General features: G+C 35.4%; 1 protein-coding gene across 8 annotated transcripts in view; it reads right to left on the bottom strand.

Moving 5' to 3' along the window:
• Window positions 1-21,955, bottom strand: part of DENND4A (DENN domain containing 4A) — a 132,849-nt gene that overhangs the window by 56,655 nt on the left and 54,239 nt on the right. For all 8 annotated transcript variants that reach the window (XM_033439879.2, XM_033439881.2, XM_049705875.1 and 5 more), the window contains 7 exons: window positions 14,842-14,911; window positions 13,107-13,276; window positions 12,046-12,287; window positions 8,295-8,361; window positions 6,839-6,897; window positions 4,023-4,167; window positions 3,592-3,767 (listed from right to left, as the gene is read on the bottom strand). In XM_033439879.2, the coding sequence (XP_033295770.1) occupies window positions 3,592-3,767; window positions 4,023-4,167; window positions 6,839-6,897; window positions 8,295-8,361; window positions 12,046-12,287; window positions 13,107-13,276; window positions 14,842-14,911 (929 nt within the window). The remainder of the gene's footprint in view (window positions 1-3,591; window positions 3,768-4,022; window positions 4,168-6,838; window positions 6,898-8,294; window positions 8,362-12,045; window positions 12,288-13,106; window positions 13,277-14,841; window positions 14,912-21,955) is intronic.

Raw genomic sequence — 21,955 nt, 5'->3', positions numbered from 1 at the left:
GCCAATGCAGGGGACACGGGTTTGAGCCCTGGTCCTGTAAGATCCCACATGCCGCAGAGCAACTAAGCCTATGTGCCACAACTACTGAAGCCCGCATGTCACAACTACTGAAGCCCACAAGTCACAACTACTGAAGCCCGCGTGCATAGAAACCGTGCTCCACAACAAGAGAAGCCACTGCAATGAGAAGCCCACGCGCTGCGACAAAGAGTAGCCCCCGCTCGCTCCAACTAGAGAAGGCCCATGTGCAGCAACGAAGACCCAACACAGCCAAAAATAATAAATAAATAAAAAATAAATTAATTTTAAAAATATTAGATTATTTGAATAAAGTATAACACTCCAAAATACTTTTATAACTATAAAAGAGGACATCAGCTTGACAGTGATATCTTTGTTTCTAGATGAACTCCTATAATCTCCTTTATACAACCTTTACAACACAGTTAATCTTTTTTAAAAAAAAATTTATTTTATTTATTTTTATTTTTGGCTGTGTTGGGTCTTTGTTGCTGTGTGTGGGCCTTCTCGAGTTGTGGCGAGTGGGGGCCACTCTTTGTGGCTGTGCGCAGGCCTCTCACCACGATGGCTTCTCTTGTTGTGGAACACAGGCTCTAGGCACACGGGCTTCAGAAGTTGAGGCACGTGGGCTCAGTAGTTGTGGCTCGCGGGCTCTAGAGTGCAGGCTCAGTAGTCGTGGCACATGGGTTTAGTTGCTCCACGGCATGTAGGATCTTCCCGGACCAGGGCTTGAACCCTTGTCCCCTGTATTGGCAGGCAGATTCTTAACCACTGCGTCACCAGGGAAGCCCATAATCTTTAAACTATATATGGAGTAGGAGAAGAAAAGAGCATGGTGATAAAACATGATAAAGCTTTTGGACTTAACTATAGCTTTGTTGATTCCACTCTCTATTTATTAAATCTTTTTTCTATTTCAAAAGCAATAAATACTCATTTTAGGAAACTTGAAAAATGCAGAGAAAAAGGAGAAGAAAAGTAAATCACTTATGTTCTAACCACCAAAGACAACATCATAGCACCGGTGTGAAATGGAATTGCTGAACTTTTTTTTTTTAATGTTCCCTAAACTTCCCACAGAACAAAAAGGGCAAATATTACTTTCAAAGAAAAGAGTGGATGGGAAAGCTTAAGCTGACAAAGAAGAACTGTCTTGGAATCTACCCTATCTTTCCACAATGATAATAAAATACAGATAGGGCAGGGTCAAACTGCAGATGTCCTGCTATGAGATTTTATTTCATCTATAACGTGACCAGGACTATGGAACCCTGTATTAAAGTGAGAACACAATGTAAAAAGACTTTTGACATTATTTTCTTGCTAAAACACAGCACTCCTACTGTGCCTTAGCATTCACTGTGTGTGTGCCTGCCTTGCTAACTAGATTAGCAACTTAAGAGAAAGGAGTGTATCTGGTTTGTCTTTTTATTCCCAGTGCCTAGAAAAAAAACAAAAAGGCACTCAAGAGATGTCTGTAGCATAAGTGAATGAACAGTATTTTGGTATAATTTCATCAAATTACTATTATTTACTCACATAATTTCCTCCTCTTGTCCTTGATATCATCACTGTAAAACTTGGCTCAGGAGAAGAGTTTTATCGAGGGACTTCCCTGGTGACGCAGTGGTTAAGAATCCACCTGCCAATGCAGGGGACAAGGGTTCGAACCCTGGTCCGGGAAGATCCTACATGCCGCGGAGCAACTAAACCCATGTGCCACGACTACTGAGCCTGCACTCTAGAGCCCATGAGCCACAACTACTGAGCCCACGTGCCACAACTACTGAGCCCAAGCACCTAGAGCCCGTGCTCTGCAACAAGAGAAGCCACCGCAATGAGAAGCCCGTGCACCGCAACGAAGAGTGGCCCCTGCTTGCTGCAACTAGAGAATGCCTGCGCGCACAAACGAAGACCCAACGCAGCCAAAAATAAATATATTTTTAAAAAAAAAGGAATTTTATCTAGTACCTGAGTTTGGATCTATGACAGACTTCTGCATTTTTATTCATAGTGAGTTCCATTTATAGGATTACTATTGCATAAGTAGTAAGCCAGTAATTAGTGGCAGAAGTAATAGTTATAGAGTCAGACAATGATAGTTTCAAAATCAGTTCTGGCAGTATTAAGTTATGTGCCTTTTTATAAATTACTTAAAAATCTAAGCTTTGGTTTTCTTATCTGTCTGTCAGACTGGTTAGTAAAAACTACCTCACAAAATACACAGAATAATATGAGATACCTTAGGCTATGCATACAGCTTTATGCCTAGTACATATCAGATATTAATTTCTCTTTCTTCAGAAATTTCTTGACATTCATAATATATTCCTTATTATATGTATTTATGAGTCAGAGAAGGGAAAAGGAAACCACAAATTTCATACTCAGATTTTTCTTTCAAATTTCAGGTTGAGGCTCCAGAAATTCAGGATGAAGGAAAGTAGAAAGCTATTAATTCACTAGTTTAGTCTTCCCATAGGTTTGGAAAGGCGATAAAACCAAGAAGGAAGACCACTGATGAGTGCAAACAAGTCATGGTTCTTTGATTCTTTAACTCATTAGTAATCAAAACAAAGTTAAAATAATAAGAAAAAAATTCTTTTAACAAATTGAGGAAAAGTATAAAAGTATAAAAAGAGAGAAAATGTATATACTTATTTACCACCCTGAATTTCAATTTTTAAAAACATTATATCATGTAACAATAACAACTGGCCAAAAAAAAGATACTAATTTAATATTTGAAGAATTAAATATTTCTGGTAAAGTATGAAATGTTCATGGTAAAGAATCTTTGACGCTATTTATCCCATATATAAAATGGCTTTAATGCACAAAGTACATCCCATATTTTCTTGGTTAGGCTTTTGAAAGCATACATGCCTTATGAAAGAAAATTATTTTTTGCTAAACTTTTCTAATGGTTTAGGCAGTTGAGGTTTTGACATATAACAATACTAGAATTAATGTAAGATTTCAGAATTAAATCAAAAGGCTTTAATATGAAACATGCTTATTTAAAAATGGAGAAAAACCTATCTCACAAATACGTACTTAAATTGTAAAAGGTATACTAGCTTTTGGGCTTTACTAATAGGGTAACTTGCAGTTATTTTAAGTATATCCTGTGGATGCAACGTGGTATTGCATCAATTTCCTCTTCCCTGAAGAGCTTAAGTATGATTAAACTGAAAATAAACAATACAAGAGAAAACACTGAATTATAAAAAAGCTGTAAATATACAGTTCCAGTAGCTTAGCTACAACTTAAATATTATTCCAATAGAGAGAGAGAAAATTATAAAATCCTTACATTTCTTACTTAAATTTCTAAGTAAGCGTAAGATTATAATATTTCTCAAATATTGAAAGAGCTGCCATGTAGATAATACACTAAACTTATCCCATCAAAGTATAGTAAGAACTGATTCAAAGATGGTAAAAACCCCAAATATAAAAACAACATAGCTCAAAAGAATTCTAGTTATCATTCACAAAAAATACATTTACATACATACACTACAAAGTTGTAAATTACTGGAAGTAGAATCATTAAAACGAACTTACTGAGAAATTGTGTTGGTATCTAGGTCAACACAACTGACATCTGGTGGAGGGTCATAGAGATCAAAGTATCTTGAATCAATTCCTACTATGAACGGACATGGTGCACTTAAGACATCTGCTAAAGCCAGTGGGCAGAGAGGAACATAGGGGCATGGCCAGTGGAAAGGGAAAATCATCTTGGATAAATAAAAGATAAGAGAATATTTAGCTGTTTGACATTGAAGCATAATTCATCAGCACACACAAAAAACTGTCTTTTAAATATTTATACCAAAAGTAGTATAATGCTTATTAAATAATTACAACTAGTGTTAATGGCCAGAAAATTGAACCGCATTACACTCTGAATTTTAGTTAAGCATTAAAACAGCTTTAAATTATATGAATAATTAGGTTTAAAATGAAACTGATTGCCAATAAGAAATACTCACAGACACTAATGCTTCTGTCACACTAGTAAGCACTGAAGGCCGTAAGGAATGAATAAGAATCTTATGTTCTGTTACTGCAAACACCAGTAGTGTCACAGCATTTTCAGGGCCTAAATTCTGAAGTAGTGTTGAAAACTTGCCACCACTATAAATCCAAACAAAAATATATAATTAAAGAAAACAGAGATCAAACACCTCATTATCCAAAATAATTTTTAAAAGTTCATGATTAGGGTAGGATTATAGTTCATATTACATATTTAATTTTAAACATGACTGTTGCTCTTATGTAGGGAAAACACTGCATCAGAAACACACTATGAAAATAATGAAGTTTTATGAGGTTCTGAAATCATTCAATTCTTCTGCGTTGTATTAAATATGGAAAATGAAAAGTCATCTGCTTCATTTTATATAAAAAGATCTGCCATGTAGATAATGTTCAAATAAAGAATTCAATGTATAAGAGGGGTGCTTTGGTTGAAAGCAAATCGTTTAATGCAAGTTTTTTTAACATGGCTCATCTTCCTCTGTAATTATCAGAAAACGTATGTGACTTACAGGCCCAACTTCCTTAAGGTAGATACACATCTCAAAATTTGGATTTACAAATAGCTAGATTATCTTTACTATTGTAATGATAATATTAATTAAGAGCTACTAAGTGATGATACACATATACAAAGCAAATTAATAATCAAAACTTAGACATTGTACATGGTAACAAAATACTGTATTAATAAAGTAAATGATTCTGGGCTTCCCTGGTGGCGCAGTGGTTAAGAATCTGCCTGCTAATGCAGGGGACACGGGTTCAGGCCCTGCTCCGGGAAGATCCCACATGCTGCGGAGCAACTAAGCCCGTGTGCCACAACTACTGAGCCTGCATGCTAGAGTCCACGAGCCACAACTACTGAGCCTGAGTGCCACAACTACTGAAGCCTGCTCGCCTAGAGCCCGTGCTCCGCAACAAGAGAAGCCACCCAATGAGAAGCCCGCGCACCGCAATGAAGAGTAGTCCCCGCCCGCTGCAACTAGAGAAAAGCCCACGCACAGCAACAAAGACCGAACGCAGCCAAAAATAAAAAAATAAATTTTTTAAAAAATTAAAAAAAAAAGTAAATGATTCAGTAAGCTAACCAGTATTTCATCTTTATAATGTTAAATAATTGGCTTCACTAAATTAACTTTTTAAAAGTAAACCAAAACTAATAAAGTCTCTTGGAGAAATAAACACATATGCCCACAAAAAACTTGTGCATGTTCATAGCAGCATTATTTATAGTAGCCCAAAAGTAGAAACAACCCAAATGTCTGTCAACTGATAAATGGATAAATAAAATGTGGTATATCCATACACTGAAATATCTGTTGGAAATATAAAGGAATGAAGAACTGATGCATGCTATAACGTGGATAAACATTGGAAACATGCCAAATGAAAGAAGCCAAACACAAAAGGCCACATTTTATATGATTCCATTTATATGAAATGTCCAGGACAGGCAAATCTGAAGCGAAAGAAGCAGATCAGCAGTTGCCTAGGGCTGGGGGCTGGGAAGGGGGCGTGTGTGTGTTTGTGTATATAGGGATGGGAGGGGTAAGGCAGGGTAACTGCTAAAGGGTACAGGGTTTTTTTGGAGCTACGAAAATGTTCTAAAATTGATTATAGTGATATTTGCAGAACTCTGTGAATGTAATCATTGAATTGTACAATTTAACTGGGTGAATTGTATGGTATGTAAATTATATATCAATAAAGCCATTACCAAAAAATAAAAAAAGCCTCTTGGGTAATGTAGAATTGTTTTAAAGTAGTCTCAGTCAGTATTTCTAATTATTCTCAGCTCAAGCAAAGGTTAAGAAAACACTGGTCACTCTGGGCCAAGACCTGGTGATGAAATAATCTGCAATTCTTACAAAATTAATGTCAAAGATGGCAGCTGGTCTCCCTTAGGTATGTGCTACAAAATAACTTAATTATATTGTAACTATTTCCCTGCTAGAAAAATTACACAGCTAATTAGATTTCAAGAAATGATACTTAAGAAAAAACGTATTTCATAATCTCTCTGAACTTTTTTTTTTTTAAGAAGATGTTGGGGGTAGGAGTTTATTAATTAATTTATTTATTTTTGCTGTGTTGGGTCTTCGTTTCTGTGCAAGAGCTTTCTCTAGTTGTGGTGAGCGGGGGCCACTCTTCACCGCGGTGCGCAGGCCTCTCACTATCACGGCCTCTCCTGTTGCGGAGCACAGGCTCCAGACACACAGGCTCAGTAGTTGTGGCTCATGGGCCTAGTTGCTCCGCGGCATGTGGGATCCTCCCAGGCCAGGGCTCGAACCCATGTCCCCTGCATTAGCAGGCAGATTCTCAACCACTGCGCCACCAGGGAAGCCCTCTCTGAACTTTTAAGGTGATGAAATACATTATTCTATTCCATGGACTAGTATTTATAAATAATTTTTTATTTGGGGGTTAAATTTAAAATTAATTGCATTTGAATGTTCTTCAGAGGATATTTAAAGCTAAAAAAATTGTTTTCATAATCTACAGACATAGATACGTATTTATGTAGTTGCATGTACTTAATCATAATAAATGGATACACAAAATACCAAACACTATTGTAAAAGTTTTTCTGTGCTCTTTAAGACCTTTAATCTCACTGTTAAGTAAAAGAAATTTAGGTAAGAAACAATTAAATGAGAAGTATTTCCATCGACACTTGCAATTTTCCCCAGGAAAGAGAGAAAATACTTGAATGTTACTTTAGCTCACACTACATTTAGAGAAACACAAATGAAATTTTACTTGCCTTAGCGGAAGAGGTGAAGAAACAGGCTGACTGAGAATCAGATTATCATGTGGTGATAACTGAAAATAGATTTAAAATAAAGTATTTGAAATATAAAGATGAACTTTAAAACACCACCTTCCAGAAAAAACCATATATATATAGACGATGCCCATGAAGTTTCAATATCCCCATTCCCCAGTATAGGAACCATCTATATCACTAAGATCCTGAAAAATATGTCCTGATGACTGACCTCTTCTAACTACTAACTCTTCTTACTCTGAATCCTATCTCTTTTCTTCTGTTTCTCAACATTTCCCTGATGCCATTTAACAAATCTGTATCGAAAGACTAAATTATTCATTTAATACAGTAAAACCAGAGTTAGCAAACCTATGGCCTCAAGGCAAATCCACAGGCCACCTGCTTTTATAAATAAAGTCCTATTAAAACTAAGCCATGCACATTTGTTTACGTGTTACCTATAGGTGCTTTTGTGCAATGAAAGCAGAGCTGCGTAGTTTCCAGAGAGACAGTATGGCCTTTACTGTAAAGACTGAAACACTGTTTCGGCCTCAACATAAAAAACCTGCCAACTTCTGCTATAAAACATATCTTTTATGTGTATTCAAACTGAGTGTGCTATATGTATTCTGGCACCAAATAACAAGAAGTAACCTGGGATGATATGTAGATATGCAGACTACTTATAAAGCTTATCAAAATGATATTTTTCTAGACATTTAATCTGTATCAATATATTAATGCAATTAATTTAATCTACATTTAAAATTTTATGCAGATTTATACAAATTTGCAAATATCTATTTATAAATGATTTCTAATTTTGAATGATACTCCATTTAGGGCTGTGATAAATACAAGGCACATATAGTGATAATACATGAAATAGTTTCTCAAAATCACTTCAAAAATCCTGATTAAATAGATTCAAAAGACAACTTACATATAAAGTGCATAGACAAAAAAGAAATGTAAACAGAAGACTAAAGATAAAGTCAACAGGGAAAAGAGATGGGGAAAATAATTGATGTTCACTTTAAACTTCCTCCTCTCACAAAGATATGAGCAATTCTTCCTGCAGTATATGAAAGCACACAGCTTTTTCTTTTATCTCTTCTAATACATTTAACTTAGGGAATAAGTGCCAAAGGCACAAATGTTCAAATACCAAGAATAAATTTAGGGAAAGCAGTGCCTTTTTACGTGTTCAAAACATCTACTGTTGTCTACTTCTTTAACTCTGCAACGCTTTATCTAAGAGGAAACATTAGATGTCTGTCTGGGAGGCAGTTAATGAAACCATAAGGGTCCAAACTCCAACGTAAAACAGTATCTGGTTCTCTTTTGATTTCATTTGATTTTTTTACCCATATAAAATTGTTATTCTTATGGTACATTTTGACAGAGTCAATAATTATTTAACTAAACACTTATATCATGAAAATCTTACCTGAACTAAAATCCGTGGTCTCTGAGGAGATGGAAAAGGAACTTTATGCATAAAATGAGAAATATGCCTTAAAAACAAACAAACAAACACCTGATTGATTCCAAAGTGAATACCATATGCTAATAAAGGTCAACATGTCACCACAAGTCCAAGTTGAGTCAAAAGCTCTGTGTACCTATAATTTTGAAATCCCTGCTACTACAAAAGCAAGTGAACAAACAACAACCAAAAATCATTTGTCCCAGGAAAGTTGCTTCTATCTAAACCCACCCACAAACTTTTCATATTAATACTTTGTCACATTCAATAACGTTTGTGCTATTAATGTCTGAAAAGCCACTGTAACTTCTCCCTCTCCCTAAGAAGATAACAAACAACGTATCAGAGATGTGGACATTACCAAACAAGCTAATTCTTGCATATACTTTTTAGTCAATTGCTCATATTTAAAAAATGAAGCAACCACTGAGTACTACAGAAAAATGAAAGAGTTTAACTGTTTCTAAAACATTAACAATATATACTTTCTATTAACAATAGGTTAAAAATTCTATTACTGATTTTATGGTTTTTTCCCCAGAAGAGAACAGATAAAAAGCTAGATTGATGGGTTTTGTTTTGAACACCATGGAAAAGAAAAAAGGCAACAATAGTGAACAATCCTTTTTTAAGGAATGAGTTATTTTATTTCTCTATTACTTTTTAACTATTTCCAAATCATCTTGGTTTCAGAACTGAGATAATTTCAACTGGATACAAAACATCAGAAGAGAAAATTATTAATTTTTTACAAACATGTTTTGACTGCCTGCTATATATAAGATACTGCCAGACATGTTGGGAATTATTTTTTAAAAAGCCATATACTACCAGTTTCTACTATTAAGATACTCACAATCTAAGAACAAAAAGATAAGGGGAATGAGTTCCAGAGTACACATATCTGCTTGCATTATGTGAAGTAGTTAGAATAGCAGAAAACAAAGTGTGATCCATGAATACCTAAAGATCCCCAAGACCCATTCAGGGAGAATCTGCAAGGTCAAAGCTACTTTTTAAAGACACCATTTGCCATTTCCACTGTGTTGATATTTGCACTGATGGTGCAAAAGCCATTGCGGATAAAACTGCTGCCCCTTACTATGAATCAAGGGAGTGGCACTGAACTGTAGCTGTTGTATTCAGTTTCACTTAAGAATGTCTCGGATGAAGCAGTAAATACTATTAATTTTATTAAATTTTGACTCTGCAGTGTATACTTATAAATAATCTGTGTGATGAAAGGGGAAGAATGCATGAAGCACTTCTGCTGCATACAGGAGTATGATGTTTGTCTTGAGGAAGAGCACTTGTGTGACTGAGTTGTGAGTGAATTAGCTGTTTTTGTTTTGCTGTGTTCCCACAGAATGCCATTTTTCCTTGAAAGAACAAAAGACATATTAACGTTATCCAATGTGGGTATTCAGTAGATATTTTCTACATTAAAATGAACAAAGTGAGGCTACTGCTTCAAGAAAAATAACTTACAGTACTTGTTGCCAATAATTAAATTCAAGCTTTCCAATAAAAAGAAATGTAGTACTGTCACATGCTACAGTATGGATGAACCTTGGAAACATTACGAAAAGATGAAAGGATCCAGTCAAAGAAGACCGCGTAAGTTGCTTAGAGCTGAGTGGATGAGCGGGGAATGGGGCAGGACACCTAATGGGTATGGGGTTTCTTTTAGGGGATGAAAATGTTCTAAAATTAGATTTTGGTAATTGTTGTACACCCTGTGAATGCATGTTTTAAAAAAACATTGAATTGTATACTAATTTAAATGGGTAAACTGTGTGATATGTGAATTATATTTCAATAAAGCTGTTTTTAAAAAGCCAAGGGAGAAATCAAAATGGAATACTAAAACCTTTTTCTCAGTTACCCCAAAGGAGGAACAAACAAACAAGTAAGTAAATAAATTCAAGCTTTCAAGTGAAAATTAGAATCTTGCTACCATAAACTTGACAATTTCTCAATACTCAAAAAGTTTTCTGATGTAGGTGGTTATATTCACAAATCTGATTTTTAAATTTTGATAGCGAGATGTATCTATGTTAACTCAGTGAACCAGTATTTTCCAAATGACGAATGTATGATGCTACAAAATCACACATGTATAAAAGTTCCACTCAAAGAGATAAACCAATAGATTTTACTGTAACAGAGAAAGTTCATCACTAAAGTTTCAGATTCCACATTGACAGTAGCCTATAACAAACTATACTTGTCAAGTTTTGGTGCACTGTCAAAAAAGAAAATCCACAATTTTCTGAAAAGACTATTCAAATGCCCTCCCTTTTCCACATACATATTTGTGTGAGGCCATGTTTTTTTCATTACGTCAACCAAAACAACATATTGCAACAGACTGAAAGCACAAGCATATATGAGAACCTAGCTATGGGACTTCCCTGGCAGTCCAGTGGTTAAGACTCCGTGCTCCCAATACAGGGGGCATGGGTTCCATGCCTGGTTGGGGAACTAAGATCCCACGTGCCGCATGGCCAAAAAAAAATTAAAATAAGATAAAATGAGAACCTAGTTATGTTCAATTAAGCCAGACATTAGAGATTTGCAAAAAATGTAAAACAATGCCTCTTCTTCCTAATTTTTTTGTTTTAGGAAATGGTTATTTAAAAAAAAAGATATTTATGATAACATGTAATGGGTTTATCATTTTTAAAAATAAATTAATAAATATATTTTAAGTTCTCTGTTTTAATTTCTAATGTAGTAAATATTAATAGATATAACACATTAAAAAAAGCTCTTTGGTGGAGAGTCTTCATTTTTAAGAGTATAAAGTGGTCCTGAGACCAAAAAAATTTGAGAACTGGTGGATTAGAATACTGAGATGCAGGCAGAAAACTGCAAGGAAAAATTATAAAGTAATATTTTACATTGAATGTTCTTATAATAATTCTATCACTTTCAACTGTCATTAGAATCACAGAATTCTGCCTAAGAACACAAAAGAGCTTAAGTGACAGATGATATAAAATAAACAATAGTCAAATAGACAGTGGTGATGTTTAGATCTCATTTGTGTCAAACCTTACTACATTAAAGATTATTCAGTTTTAGTGATCTTAAAGTAAATCACAAAAATTTTAAAAAGAATAAAAAATACGTTTATCTAATGTTTCCTTTAAATTCATATCTAAAAATAGTAAGGAATATTTTAAAGGTCCATATAAACCCAAATTACATGTAAAATAAGAATTAACAGGGGCTTCCCTGGTGGCGCAGCGGTTGAGAGTCCGCCTGCCGCTGCAGGGGACGCGGGTTCGTGCCCCGGTCCGAGAGGATCCCACATGCCGCGGAGCGGCTGGGCCCGTGAGCCATGGCCACTGGGCCTGCGCGTCCGGAGCCTGTGCTCCACAACGGGAGAGGCCACAACAGTGAGAGGCCCGTGTACCGCCAAAAAAAAAAAAAAAAAGAATTAACAAAACCTGTTAAAAAACCCGCTAATTAGGATCTCCAAACTTCACAAGAGTATCAAAAAGATGAAACATTTATTTCATTTTGTTAGAGATAAAATTATCTAAAATAACAAAACTGTAAGTATAATAGAGAACTGAATCAACCAAACTTTTTTTCTCTTGAAAAATCTAGCTTCCAAATAAAATTTACTCAATTACCAGTACAAATACACCACACATAATGGAAAGAGCTGCCAAATTTTGAACCAAAAAGGCTTCTAACTTACTTCTCAATTGGAAGGACATGAGGCCCAGAGATGGAATAACGATATAGAAAAGTCAGAAACTTCCTGAATGCATCAAAAAAAGGCCAGTGAGAGAGAAGACAGATGCATTTACTAGTGTGAATTGTCTTGGAACTATCAGACTTCTCATCTGCTGATGATGCTAAACCCAAAAGAAATCTCTGTTTTTCTGTGAGATTCTCTTCGGAGTATGGTTCATAAAACTGAATAGCAGCACCATAGACCTGGAAAACAAGTAATATATTTGATAAATATGCCTTATATCATTTATTCCAATCACATCATTAGTTAAATATTTAATGGATGAGCTATATTAGGAGCCATTATGTGCCTATGAGCCAAGCAAGGTGCCAGGTACCAGAAACCCAGTGGTGAAGAGATAACACTCTTGCTTTCTTGAAGTACTACATCGACAACAACAACAACAAAACTACACAGCACAACTCTCATGTCTCATTATTGGGAAAAAAAAAGGTGTTTTAATTAAATTGCATTTGTTTTATAAAGAGTAAAAGCAACTGTATCAATATTCTCTATAAGAAAGTTATTGAAAATAATTATTTAATAGAGAGTGGGACAGAATTTTAGATAAGGAAATACAAATTCCAACTTTAGACAATTCACTGAATTTCTCTAGACCTCAATTTCCCAATATATAAAATGAAGATGTTAGACTAGATGATTTCCAAAGTCCATTCCAACAATATAACAGTTTATGATTCTAAATAACACTGCATATTTAATAATGTTTTTAGTATTACTTTAAAGTTTTTATAACACAGAAAACGAAGCAATGAAGGATCATCATTTGATGATGAAAAAAATCTTTCACTATATTCACAAAAAAAGCACTTGGGTATATGGGACAGAATGAAATTCTCTTTTCCTATGTCTCTGGATATAGTTATTTTAACAAAGTGGAAAAGGTGCGCGTAATAGATTCAATTTAACCAGTTATTTTTCTCTATTGTTCCTGCATATGAAACTTAAGACTTGAAAATGTACAAGAAATTTGCAGATATCATTTGTTAAACATACAGTACCTTTTCAGCTGAGGCTCCAGTTAACACAAATGTAGAAAATACAGGGAGAGGGTATTTGCTATTTGATGGCCAACATTCAATAGTTGCACCCATTGGTAAACAAAATAGGGGAACAGATTCTGGGAGTGAGAATGACTCATAATCTTCTTGAGGGTATCTACAAATTAGACCTATAAGAACAATAATAAATATTAGCTCATCATGTCTTGAATTTAGGCACTCATAATTTGAATGATGCTAAAATGCTTTATTATTTAACACTTTTGGAAGACCAAAACATTACATATATGTTCACCAAGTAACTCTGAATACTTTAGTAGGATTCATATAGATTTTAATCCTCAAACTATTCATATTAACTACGTAATATTTATCAAGTTTCATCCACAAAGGCTAGTAAGGTAAACAAGAAAAGATTATTCTAAAGCAATATACACAAATATAAACACACTCCTAAAAATTCATTTTGTGGTCACACTGCCTTAAAGCATACAAACATACTATTTTTTTTTGAAATGTTCAAATGCATATATCCACTTCACTAGCTTTCAATAACTTTCCCTTAGGGTTTTTTTGACACATTAAAATAGATATTCTATAGGACTATATATATAACTTCTAGGACAAATACAAGAAAAATACACAAAAAAATAGAAGTAACATATTTATAATGTCTTTAAAATAGTATCAGCTTAACCCCAGCTTCTAAATAATCCCAGATTACATGAAAATAAAGTTTCAAGTGCCATATTATTTCATGTTAAATAGACTAGTCTAGAGAGTAGTCCAGGTATCTTCTACCTAACAAACCCTCAGAGAAGACTCTTGTCCTGGATTTTGTGGGACTAGAAACAGAAAATAGGTTCCCTGACCTTGAACCCTTAAAGTCAAGTGGAAACCATCACCAGACATGATGTTAAATACAAAATGATAAACTAAGAATATGAGTGGTTGGTCTGCTACACTAATATCTGTTTGACTTTGGACAAATCATGTACCTATAGGTCTCTGGTTTTCTCAACTATAAAGTGAGATGAACTAGATATAGAGGTCCAAGGCAGTTCTAAAATTCTCTAATTATATGCTAGCCAGCCAGTTAATCCCATGAGGATTTACGGTTAACTCTCCATTACTTTCTCAAGTCATGAAGTAACGGTATAGCCTTTAAGTAACTATAGAAATAGCGATGAACTATGGACCCCAGAAAATCACAGGTAGAAGAAGTTAGGAGTCTAGGACACTAACTTTAAAAATTTATTTTTTAAAAGGTTGAATCTGCACTCTTGTACATAATTTGATATTTTGAGGTTTCTGGCAATTCAACTATGTATTATAAAATTACAAGTTAGTTTATAATATTTCAGATTATTTTCAAATATAATTACATATGAACTATAGATTTGATTATATTTAATATAAATATTAAGGAAACATTAATTTAAAAGGACAATAAATACTTTTCCACATTTTCTACTGATTTAAAAACTTAAAGAGAACGATATCTACTTATTAGTTATTTACTTAAACCTAATATTTTAAAAACCTTGCCTTCTTTTAAAATTAATATTCCATTAAGCAGCCAATAAAGTATGGATGAAGACAAAACAATCAAAAGACATGGGTTATAGTCCCAGTCCTGACACTAACACATCGTAAGACAGATTTTGGTTTTTTTCTTTAATCTTATTGGCCCCATAATACATTTATAAAGTATTCCATGAAAAATTATACTTACCAGCTTTGTAAGATATAGTGTTAGTCTTTGCCACCGATTTTTTATAACATAAGTACACTGCTGATCCCCACTGAATTAAAAAAAAAAGGAAATATCATTAAATTGTAAAAGGTAGTAACTTAATAAAATGGAATCTCTTTGATCTCTCCAGTATGTATTTCCTAAGATGTAGTGACAGATTTCTTTCTATTTTCACTTGGTTATTTTGTCAGCATTTTATTGGAGTTATTGCCTAATTTTCTTTCAGAAGTAAAATGTAACATATTTTCCCCTTGCGATAGCAATAACATGAGGATAACGACCCTTTAAAACAAAACTAAACCACAAAAATTTAGATTTTATTCTAAGCCCAAACTCTGGGCAGAAATGATAAAAAGAAATACCTACTCGTGTATGTAGACCTTTCTTTTGATTCCACTACACCTTTCAGATATTGCCAGATTTTTCTCCAGTTCTTTATACCAAAACTCAAGAGTTGTAATTTGCCATATCCATTTCCTTATTTCCTATTCTTTCCTGAATCTATTCCAAACCACGTTTTAATTCCATCATTTTTTTAAAAGAACACTTTAATGACTTTAATGATGCCAAATGTAACAGTTGATTCCTAGTCTTCATCTTTTTCAACCTCTCAGCAGATTTTGATACCACTAACGACTCCCTTCCTGAAACATTTTCCTGTCTTGGCTTTTGAGGCATCACGCTCTCCGGGGTCCCTCGCCACCAAATCTCTGGCCAGTCCTCAATCTCCCCTGTAGCATCCCCTCTCTTTTCCTGATCATTAAATGTGATCTTTTCTTTACTTTCTCTAAATGATCTCATCTATTTAGTACCACGCCTTTAAATAACAGCTACTCTTCAAAGAGTCTCAAATTCCTAGTCCCAGCTACAAATGAGATGAAGAAGACTATGGGTAAAGCAGATCTGGGGGCAAAGAAAAGGAGTTTTAGACATCTTAAGTTTGAAACATCTATTAGACATCCAAGCATAGAGTCAAATGGAGGTAAGGTGAGAAGTCTGAAACAGATATGTAACTTAGGAGATGTCACCACTTGACATGAGGTGGTGACAGATACATTCACAGAGCACATTTCCTCACCTCCTTCAGGCCTCAACTCAAATGTCATTTTATTAGACAGCCTTCCTTTCATCACCTTACATACAGTAACAAGTCTCTACCCTCCCCAGTCCTCCCTACTGCCCCTATCTGTTTGTTTGTTGTTTTTTTTTCTTTTTTCCATGCATAGATAGCACTTACCACCACTGGGCATATTGTATATTCTCTAATTTATTATCTGCCTCCCACCACTAGAACATAAGCTCCATGATGGTAAGGGCTTTGTTTTGTCCACTGCTGTATCTAGCACCCAAAACAGTGCCTATTATGTAGAAATACTTAATAAATACTTGTTAAAGGAATGAATGTGAGGGGATGTGTTTGTGCATACATGATGGAGAGTGCCTGCATGGACCAGTATATGAGGACAGATACTTAGCACTGAGAACAAATATATAAAGAAAATACACTTATTTTAAGAAATACATTTTTTAAATATTAAGAGATTACTATAACAAACACCCATTTACTCACCCCCTAGTTTTAACAAATGTTAACAATGACCTTATTTGCTTCCGATATTTTAATTTATAAAGAAACAAAAAAATTACAGATTTAACTAAAACCTCATCTTCCATCCCTTTCTGTCCTCTAGAGATTGAGGCATCACCTTCCATCCCTTTCTGTCCTCTAACTACTAGCCTGAAGCTAGCGCATTTCATTCACATGCATTTTAAAAATTTCTACTACGTAAATATACACATCTTTAAGTATGTAAAGATGTTTTGTATGCTTTATGACTTTAATAAATGGTGATACGCTGAATATACTCCTTTATGGCTTGCTTTCTCACTCATCAAAATGATTTTGAGAATTAGTTACGTTGATACAGATCTACTTGCTTCATCTGAACCGCTGGATAGTATTCCATTAATGAAAGAAACAGTTTCTTTTATCCATTCCCCTACTGAGGGACATTTAGGTTGTTTCCTTTTGGGGGGACTATTATGAACAATGATACAATAAGTTGGCTCATCATCTAGAAATTTTCCACTTTCTTAAACATTTTTAGTATGTCCCCAGCAGATTAGTATGTTAAATCCTAACTTATTTAGGACATTAAGTTATGCTCATTGCTCTGTTGGGATTTTATTTTTTAATAAACATTTCAATATTTTTGTATCAAAAGAATGGATGTATAAAATTCAAGTGGATATTATGAATGTAGGCAAACTGGACTTTTAGTTTATCTGGTGGGTAAAAAATTTATAAAGGGTCCTGTATTGCAATCTCAACTCCAGTTCCCAATAAGCCAAATTTGTAAAGATAACAAAATAACCTTCAATAACTTTTGTGATGATAAAAAAGGAACTATATATGACCATGTGGATATGGTAGAAACCGAAAGGAATATCCTAAAATAAAAAACAAGGACTTAAAGTAAAAGTTAGAAGGGCCCTGGAAGAAAAGAGCCAAGGATACAAGAAGCTTCTTCTAAATTTCTTCTTATACAAAGGTTCAGCAAAAAAGAAAGTAGGAAGAGCCATTGTTCTTAAAATACTTTAAACATTTAACCCATAAAATATCCGCACTGTGGTTTGCCATGGCAAAAACCTTTCTTCTGGAATTACGTGCATGATTTAACTACTTGGTTTGTTAATAACTCCACTTTTCTAAATCAACTTGCTAAATCAAACACTGACATTCCCGAAAAGTTGTAAAACAAGAGCCACTTGTAGAGAATATTAAAAAAATACTCTCAATGAGTTAAAAACTGAGGAGAAAGTCCCAAATTAGCCAAAAATTTGCTGTGCAGATCAAAGCACCTGGACTAAATATCCTTAACTACACATTTTTGCAGTTTTGGACCATATGACACTCTTAAGTTCTCTTCCAGCTCTAAAATATTCCTGTTCTATTCTAAATCAATCAAAGTCCAAATCACTTAAGGCTTATGGTTCAAAAGTTAAAAAACTAGTAATTCTTGAAAACTTTTGCCACAAGCTTTTATTTTTAAAAATATATTTATTATTTATTAATTTTGTCTGCATCGGGTCTTGGTTGCTGCGCGCGGGCTTTCTCTAGTTGCTGCGAGCGGGGGCTACTCTTTGTTGTGGTGCTCCGGCTTCTCATTGTGGTGGCTAATCTTGTTGCGGAGCACAAGTTCTAGGTGCATGGGCCCAGCAGCTGTGGCTTGTGGGCTCTACAGCGCAGGCGCAGTAGTTGTGGCCCACGGGCTTAGTTGCTCTGCAGCCTGTGGGATCTTCCAGACTAGGGCTCGAACCCACGTCCCCTGAGTTGGCAGGTGGATTCTTGACCCCTGCACCACCAGGGAAGGCCCCTTGCCTTTTTTTTTTAACATCTTTATTGGAGTATAATTGCTTTACAATGGTGTGTTACTTTCTGCTTTATAACAAAGTGAATCAGTTATACATATACATATATCCCCATATCTCTTCCCTCTTGCGTCTCCCTCCCTCTCACCCCTCTAGGTGGTCACAAAGCACGGAGCTGATCTCCCTGTGCTATGCGGCTGCTTCCCACTAGCTATCTATTTTACATTTGGTAGTGTATGTATGTCCATGCCACTCTCTCACTTTGCCCCAGCTTAACCTTCCCCACTCCCCGTATCCTCAAATCCATTCCCTAGTAGGTCTGTGTCTTTAATCCTGTCTTGCCCCAAGGTTCTTCATGATGATTTTTTTTTTAAGATTCCATATATATGTGCTGGCATATGGTATTTGTTTTTATCTTTCTGACTTACTTCACTCTGTATGACACACTCTAGGACCACGCACCTTACTAAAGATAACTCAATTTAATTTCTTTTTATGGCTGAGTAATATTCCATTGTATATATGTGCCACATCTTCTTTATCCATTCATCTGTTGATGGACACTTAGGTTGCTTCCATTTCCTGGCTATTGTAAATAGAGCTGCAGTGAACATTGTGGTACATGACTCTTTTTGAATTATAGTTTTCTCAGGGTATACGCCCAGTAGTGGGATTGCTGGGTCGTATGGTAGTTCTATTTTTAGTTTTTTAAGGAACCTCCATACTGTTCTCCATAGTGGCTGTATCAATTTACATTCCCACCAACAGTGCAAGAGGGTTCCCTTTCTCCACACCCTCTGCAGCATTTATTGTTTGTAGATTTTTGGATGATGGCCATTCTGACTGGTGTGAGATGATATCACATTGTAGTTCTGATTTGCATTTCTCTAATGATTAATGATGTTGAGCATTCTTTCATGTGTTTGTTGGTAATCTGTATATGTTCTCTGGCGAAATGTCTATTTAGGTCTTCTGCCCATTTTTGGATTGGGTTGTTTGTTTTCTTGATATCGAGCTGCATGAGCTGCTTATAAGTTTTGGAGATTAATCCTTTGTCAGTTGCTTCATTTGCAAATATTTTCTCCCATTCTGAGGGTTGTCTTTTCATCTTGTTTATGCTTTCCTTTGCTGTGCAAAAGTTTTTAAGTTTCATTAGGTCCCATTTGTTTATTTTTGTTTTTATTTCCATTACTCTAGGAGGTGCATCAAAAAAGATCTTGCTGTGATTTATGTCATGGACTGTTGTGCCTATGTTTTCCTCTAAGAGTTTGATAGTGTCTGCCGTTACATTTAGGTCTTTAATCCATTTTGAGTTTATTTTTGTGTATGGTGTTAGGGAGTGTTCTAATTTCATTCTTTTACATGTAGCTGTCTAGTTCTCCCAGCACCACTTATTGAAGAGGCTGTCTTTTCTCCACTGTATATTCTTGCCTCCTTTATCAAAGATAAGGTGACCATAGGTGTGTGGGTTTATCTCTGGGATTTCTAACCTGTTCCACTGATCTATATTTGTTTTTGTGCCAGTAACATACTGTCTTGATTACTGTAGCTTTGTAGTATAGTCTGAAGTAAGGGAGGCTGATTCCTCCAGCTCCGTTTTTCGTTCTCAAGATTGCTTTGGCTATTCGGGGTCTTTTGTGTCTCAAACAAATTGTGAAATTTTTTGTTCTAGTTCTGTGAAGAATGTCAGTGGTAGTTTGATAGGGATTGCATTGTAACTGTAGACTGCTTTGGGCAGTAGAGTCATTTTCACTATGTTGATTCTTCCAATCCAAGAACATGGTATATCTCTCCAACTGTTTGTATCACCTTTAATTTCTTTCATCAGTGTCTTATAATTTTCTGCATACAGGTCTTTTGTCTCCTTAGGTAGGTTTATTCCTAGATATTTTATTCATTTTGTTGCAATGGTAAATGGGAGTGTTTCCTTAATTTCTCTTTCAGATTTTTCAGCATTAGTGTATAGGAATGCCAGAGATTTCTGTGCATTAATTTTGTATCCTGCTACTTCACCAAATTCATTGATTAGCTCTAGTAGTTGTCTGGTGGCATCTTTAGGATTCTCTATGTATAGTAACATGTCATCTGCAAACAGTGACAGCTTTACTTCTTCTTTTCCGATTTGGATTCCTTTTATTTCCTTTTCTTCTCTGATTGCTGTGGCTAAAACTTCCAAAACTATGTTGAATAAGAGTGGTGAGAGTGGGCAACCTTGTCTTGTTCCTGATCGTAGTGGAAATGGTTTCAGTTTTTCACCACTGAGGACGATGTTGGCTGTGGATTTGTCATATATGGCCTTTATTATGTTGAGGTAAGTTCCCTCTATGCCTACTTTCTGGAGGGTTTTTATCATACATGGGTGTTGAATTTTGTCAAAAGCTTTCTGTGCATCTATTGAGATGATCATATGGTTTTTCTCCTTTGATTTGTTAATATGGTGTATCACATTGATTTGCGTATATTGAAGAATCCTTGCACTCCTGGGATAAACCCCACTTGATCATGGTGTATGATCCTTTTAATGTGCCGTTGGATTCTGTTTGCTAGTATTTTGAGGATTTTTGCATCTATATTCATCAGTGATATTGGCCTGTAGGTGTCTTTCTTTCTGACATCTTTGTCTGGTTTTGGTTATCAGGGTGATGGTGGCCTAGTAGAGTTTGGGTGTGTTCCTCCCTCTGCTATATTTTGGAAGAGTTTGAGAAGGATAGGTGTTAGCTCTTCTCTAAATGTTTGACAGAATTCGCCTGTAAAGCCATCTGGTCCTGGGCTTTTGTTTGTTGGAAGATTTTTAATCACAGTTTCAATTTCAGTGCTTGTGATTGCTCTGTTCATATTTTCTATTTCTTCCTGGTTCAGTCTTGGAAGATTATGCATTTCTAAGAATTTGTCCATTTTTTCCAGGTTCTCCATTTTATTAAAATAAATTTATTTATTTTAGTTTATTTATCTTTGGCTGCATTGGGTCTTCATTGCCCCACGTGGGCTTTCTGTAGCTGCAGCAAGTGAGGGCTACTCTTCATTGCAGTGCGTGGGCTTCTCATTGCGGTGGCTTCTCTTGTTGGGGAGCATGGGCTCTAGGCGTGCGGGCTTCAGTAGTTGTGGCACACGGGCTCAGTAGTTGTGGCTTGCGGGCTCTAGAGTGCAGGCTCAGTAGTTGTGGCGCACGGGCTTAGTTACTCCATGGCATGTGGGCTCTTCCCAGACCAGGGATCGAACCTGTGTCCACTGCACTAGCAGGCAGATTCTTAACCACTGCGCCACCAGGGAAGTCCCCAGGTTGTCCATTTTATTGGCATATAGTTGCTTTTGGTAATCTCTCATTATCCTTTGTATTTCTGCAGTGTCAGTTGTTACTTCTACTTTTTCATTTCTAGTTCTATTGATTTGACTTTTCTCCCTTTTTTTCTTGATGAGTCTGGCCAATGGTTTATCAATTTCGTTTATCTTCTCAAAGAACCAGCTTTCAGTTTTATTGATCTTCGCTATCGTTACCTTCATTTCTTTTTCATTTATTTCTGATCTGATCTTTATGAGTTCTTTCCTTCTGCTAAGTTTGGGGGTTTTTTGTTCTTCTTTCTCTAAGTGTTTTAGGCGTAAGGTTAGGTTGTTTATTTGAGATGTTTCTTGTCTCTTAAGGTAGGATTGTATTGCTATAAACTTCCCTCTTAGAACTGCTTTTGCTGCATCCTATAGGTTTTGGGTCATCATGTTTCCATTG

This window comes from Orcinus orca, chromosome 2 (assembly GCF_937001465.1).
Source record: "Orcinus orca chromosome 2, mOrcOrc1.1, whole genome shotgun sequence".
NCBI lineage: Eukaryota > Metazoa > Chordata > Mammalia > Artiodactyla > Delphinidae > Orcinus > Orcinus orca.
This window is presented reverse-complemented; position numbering and strand designations above follow the sequence as displayed.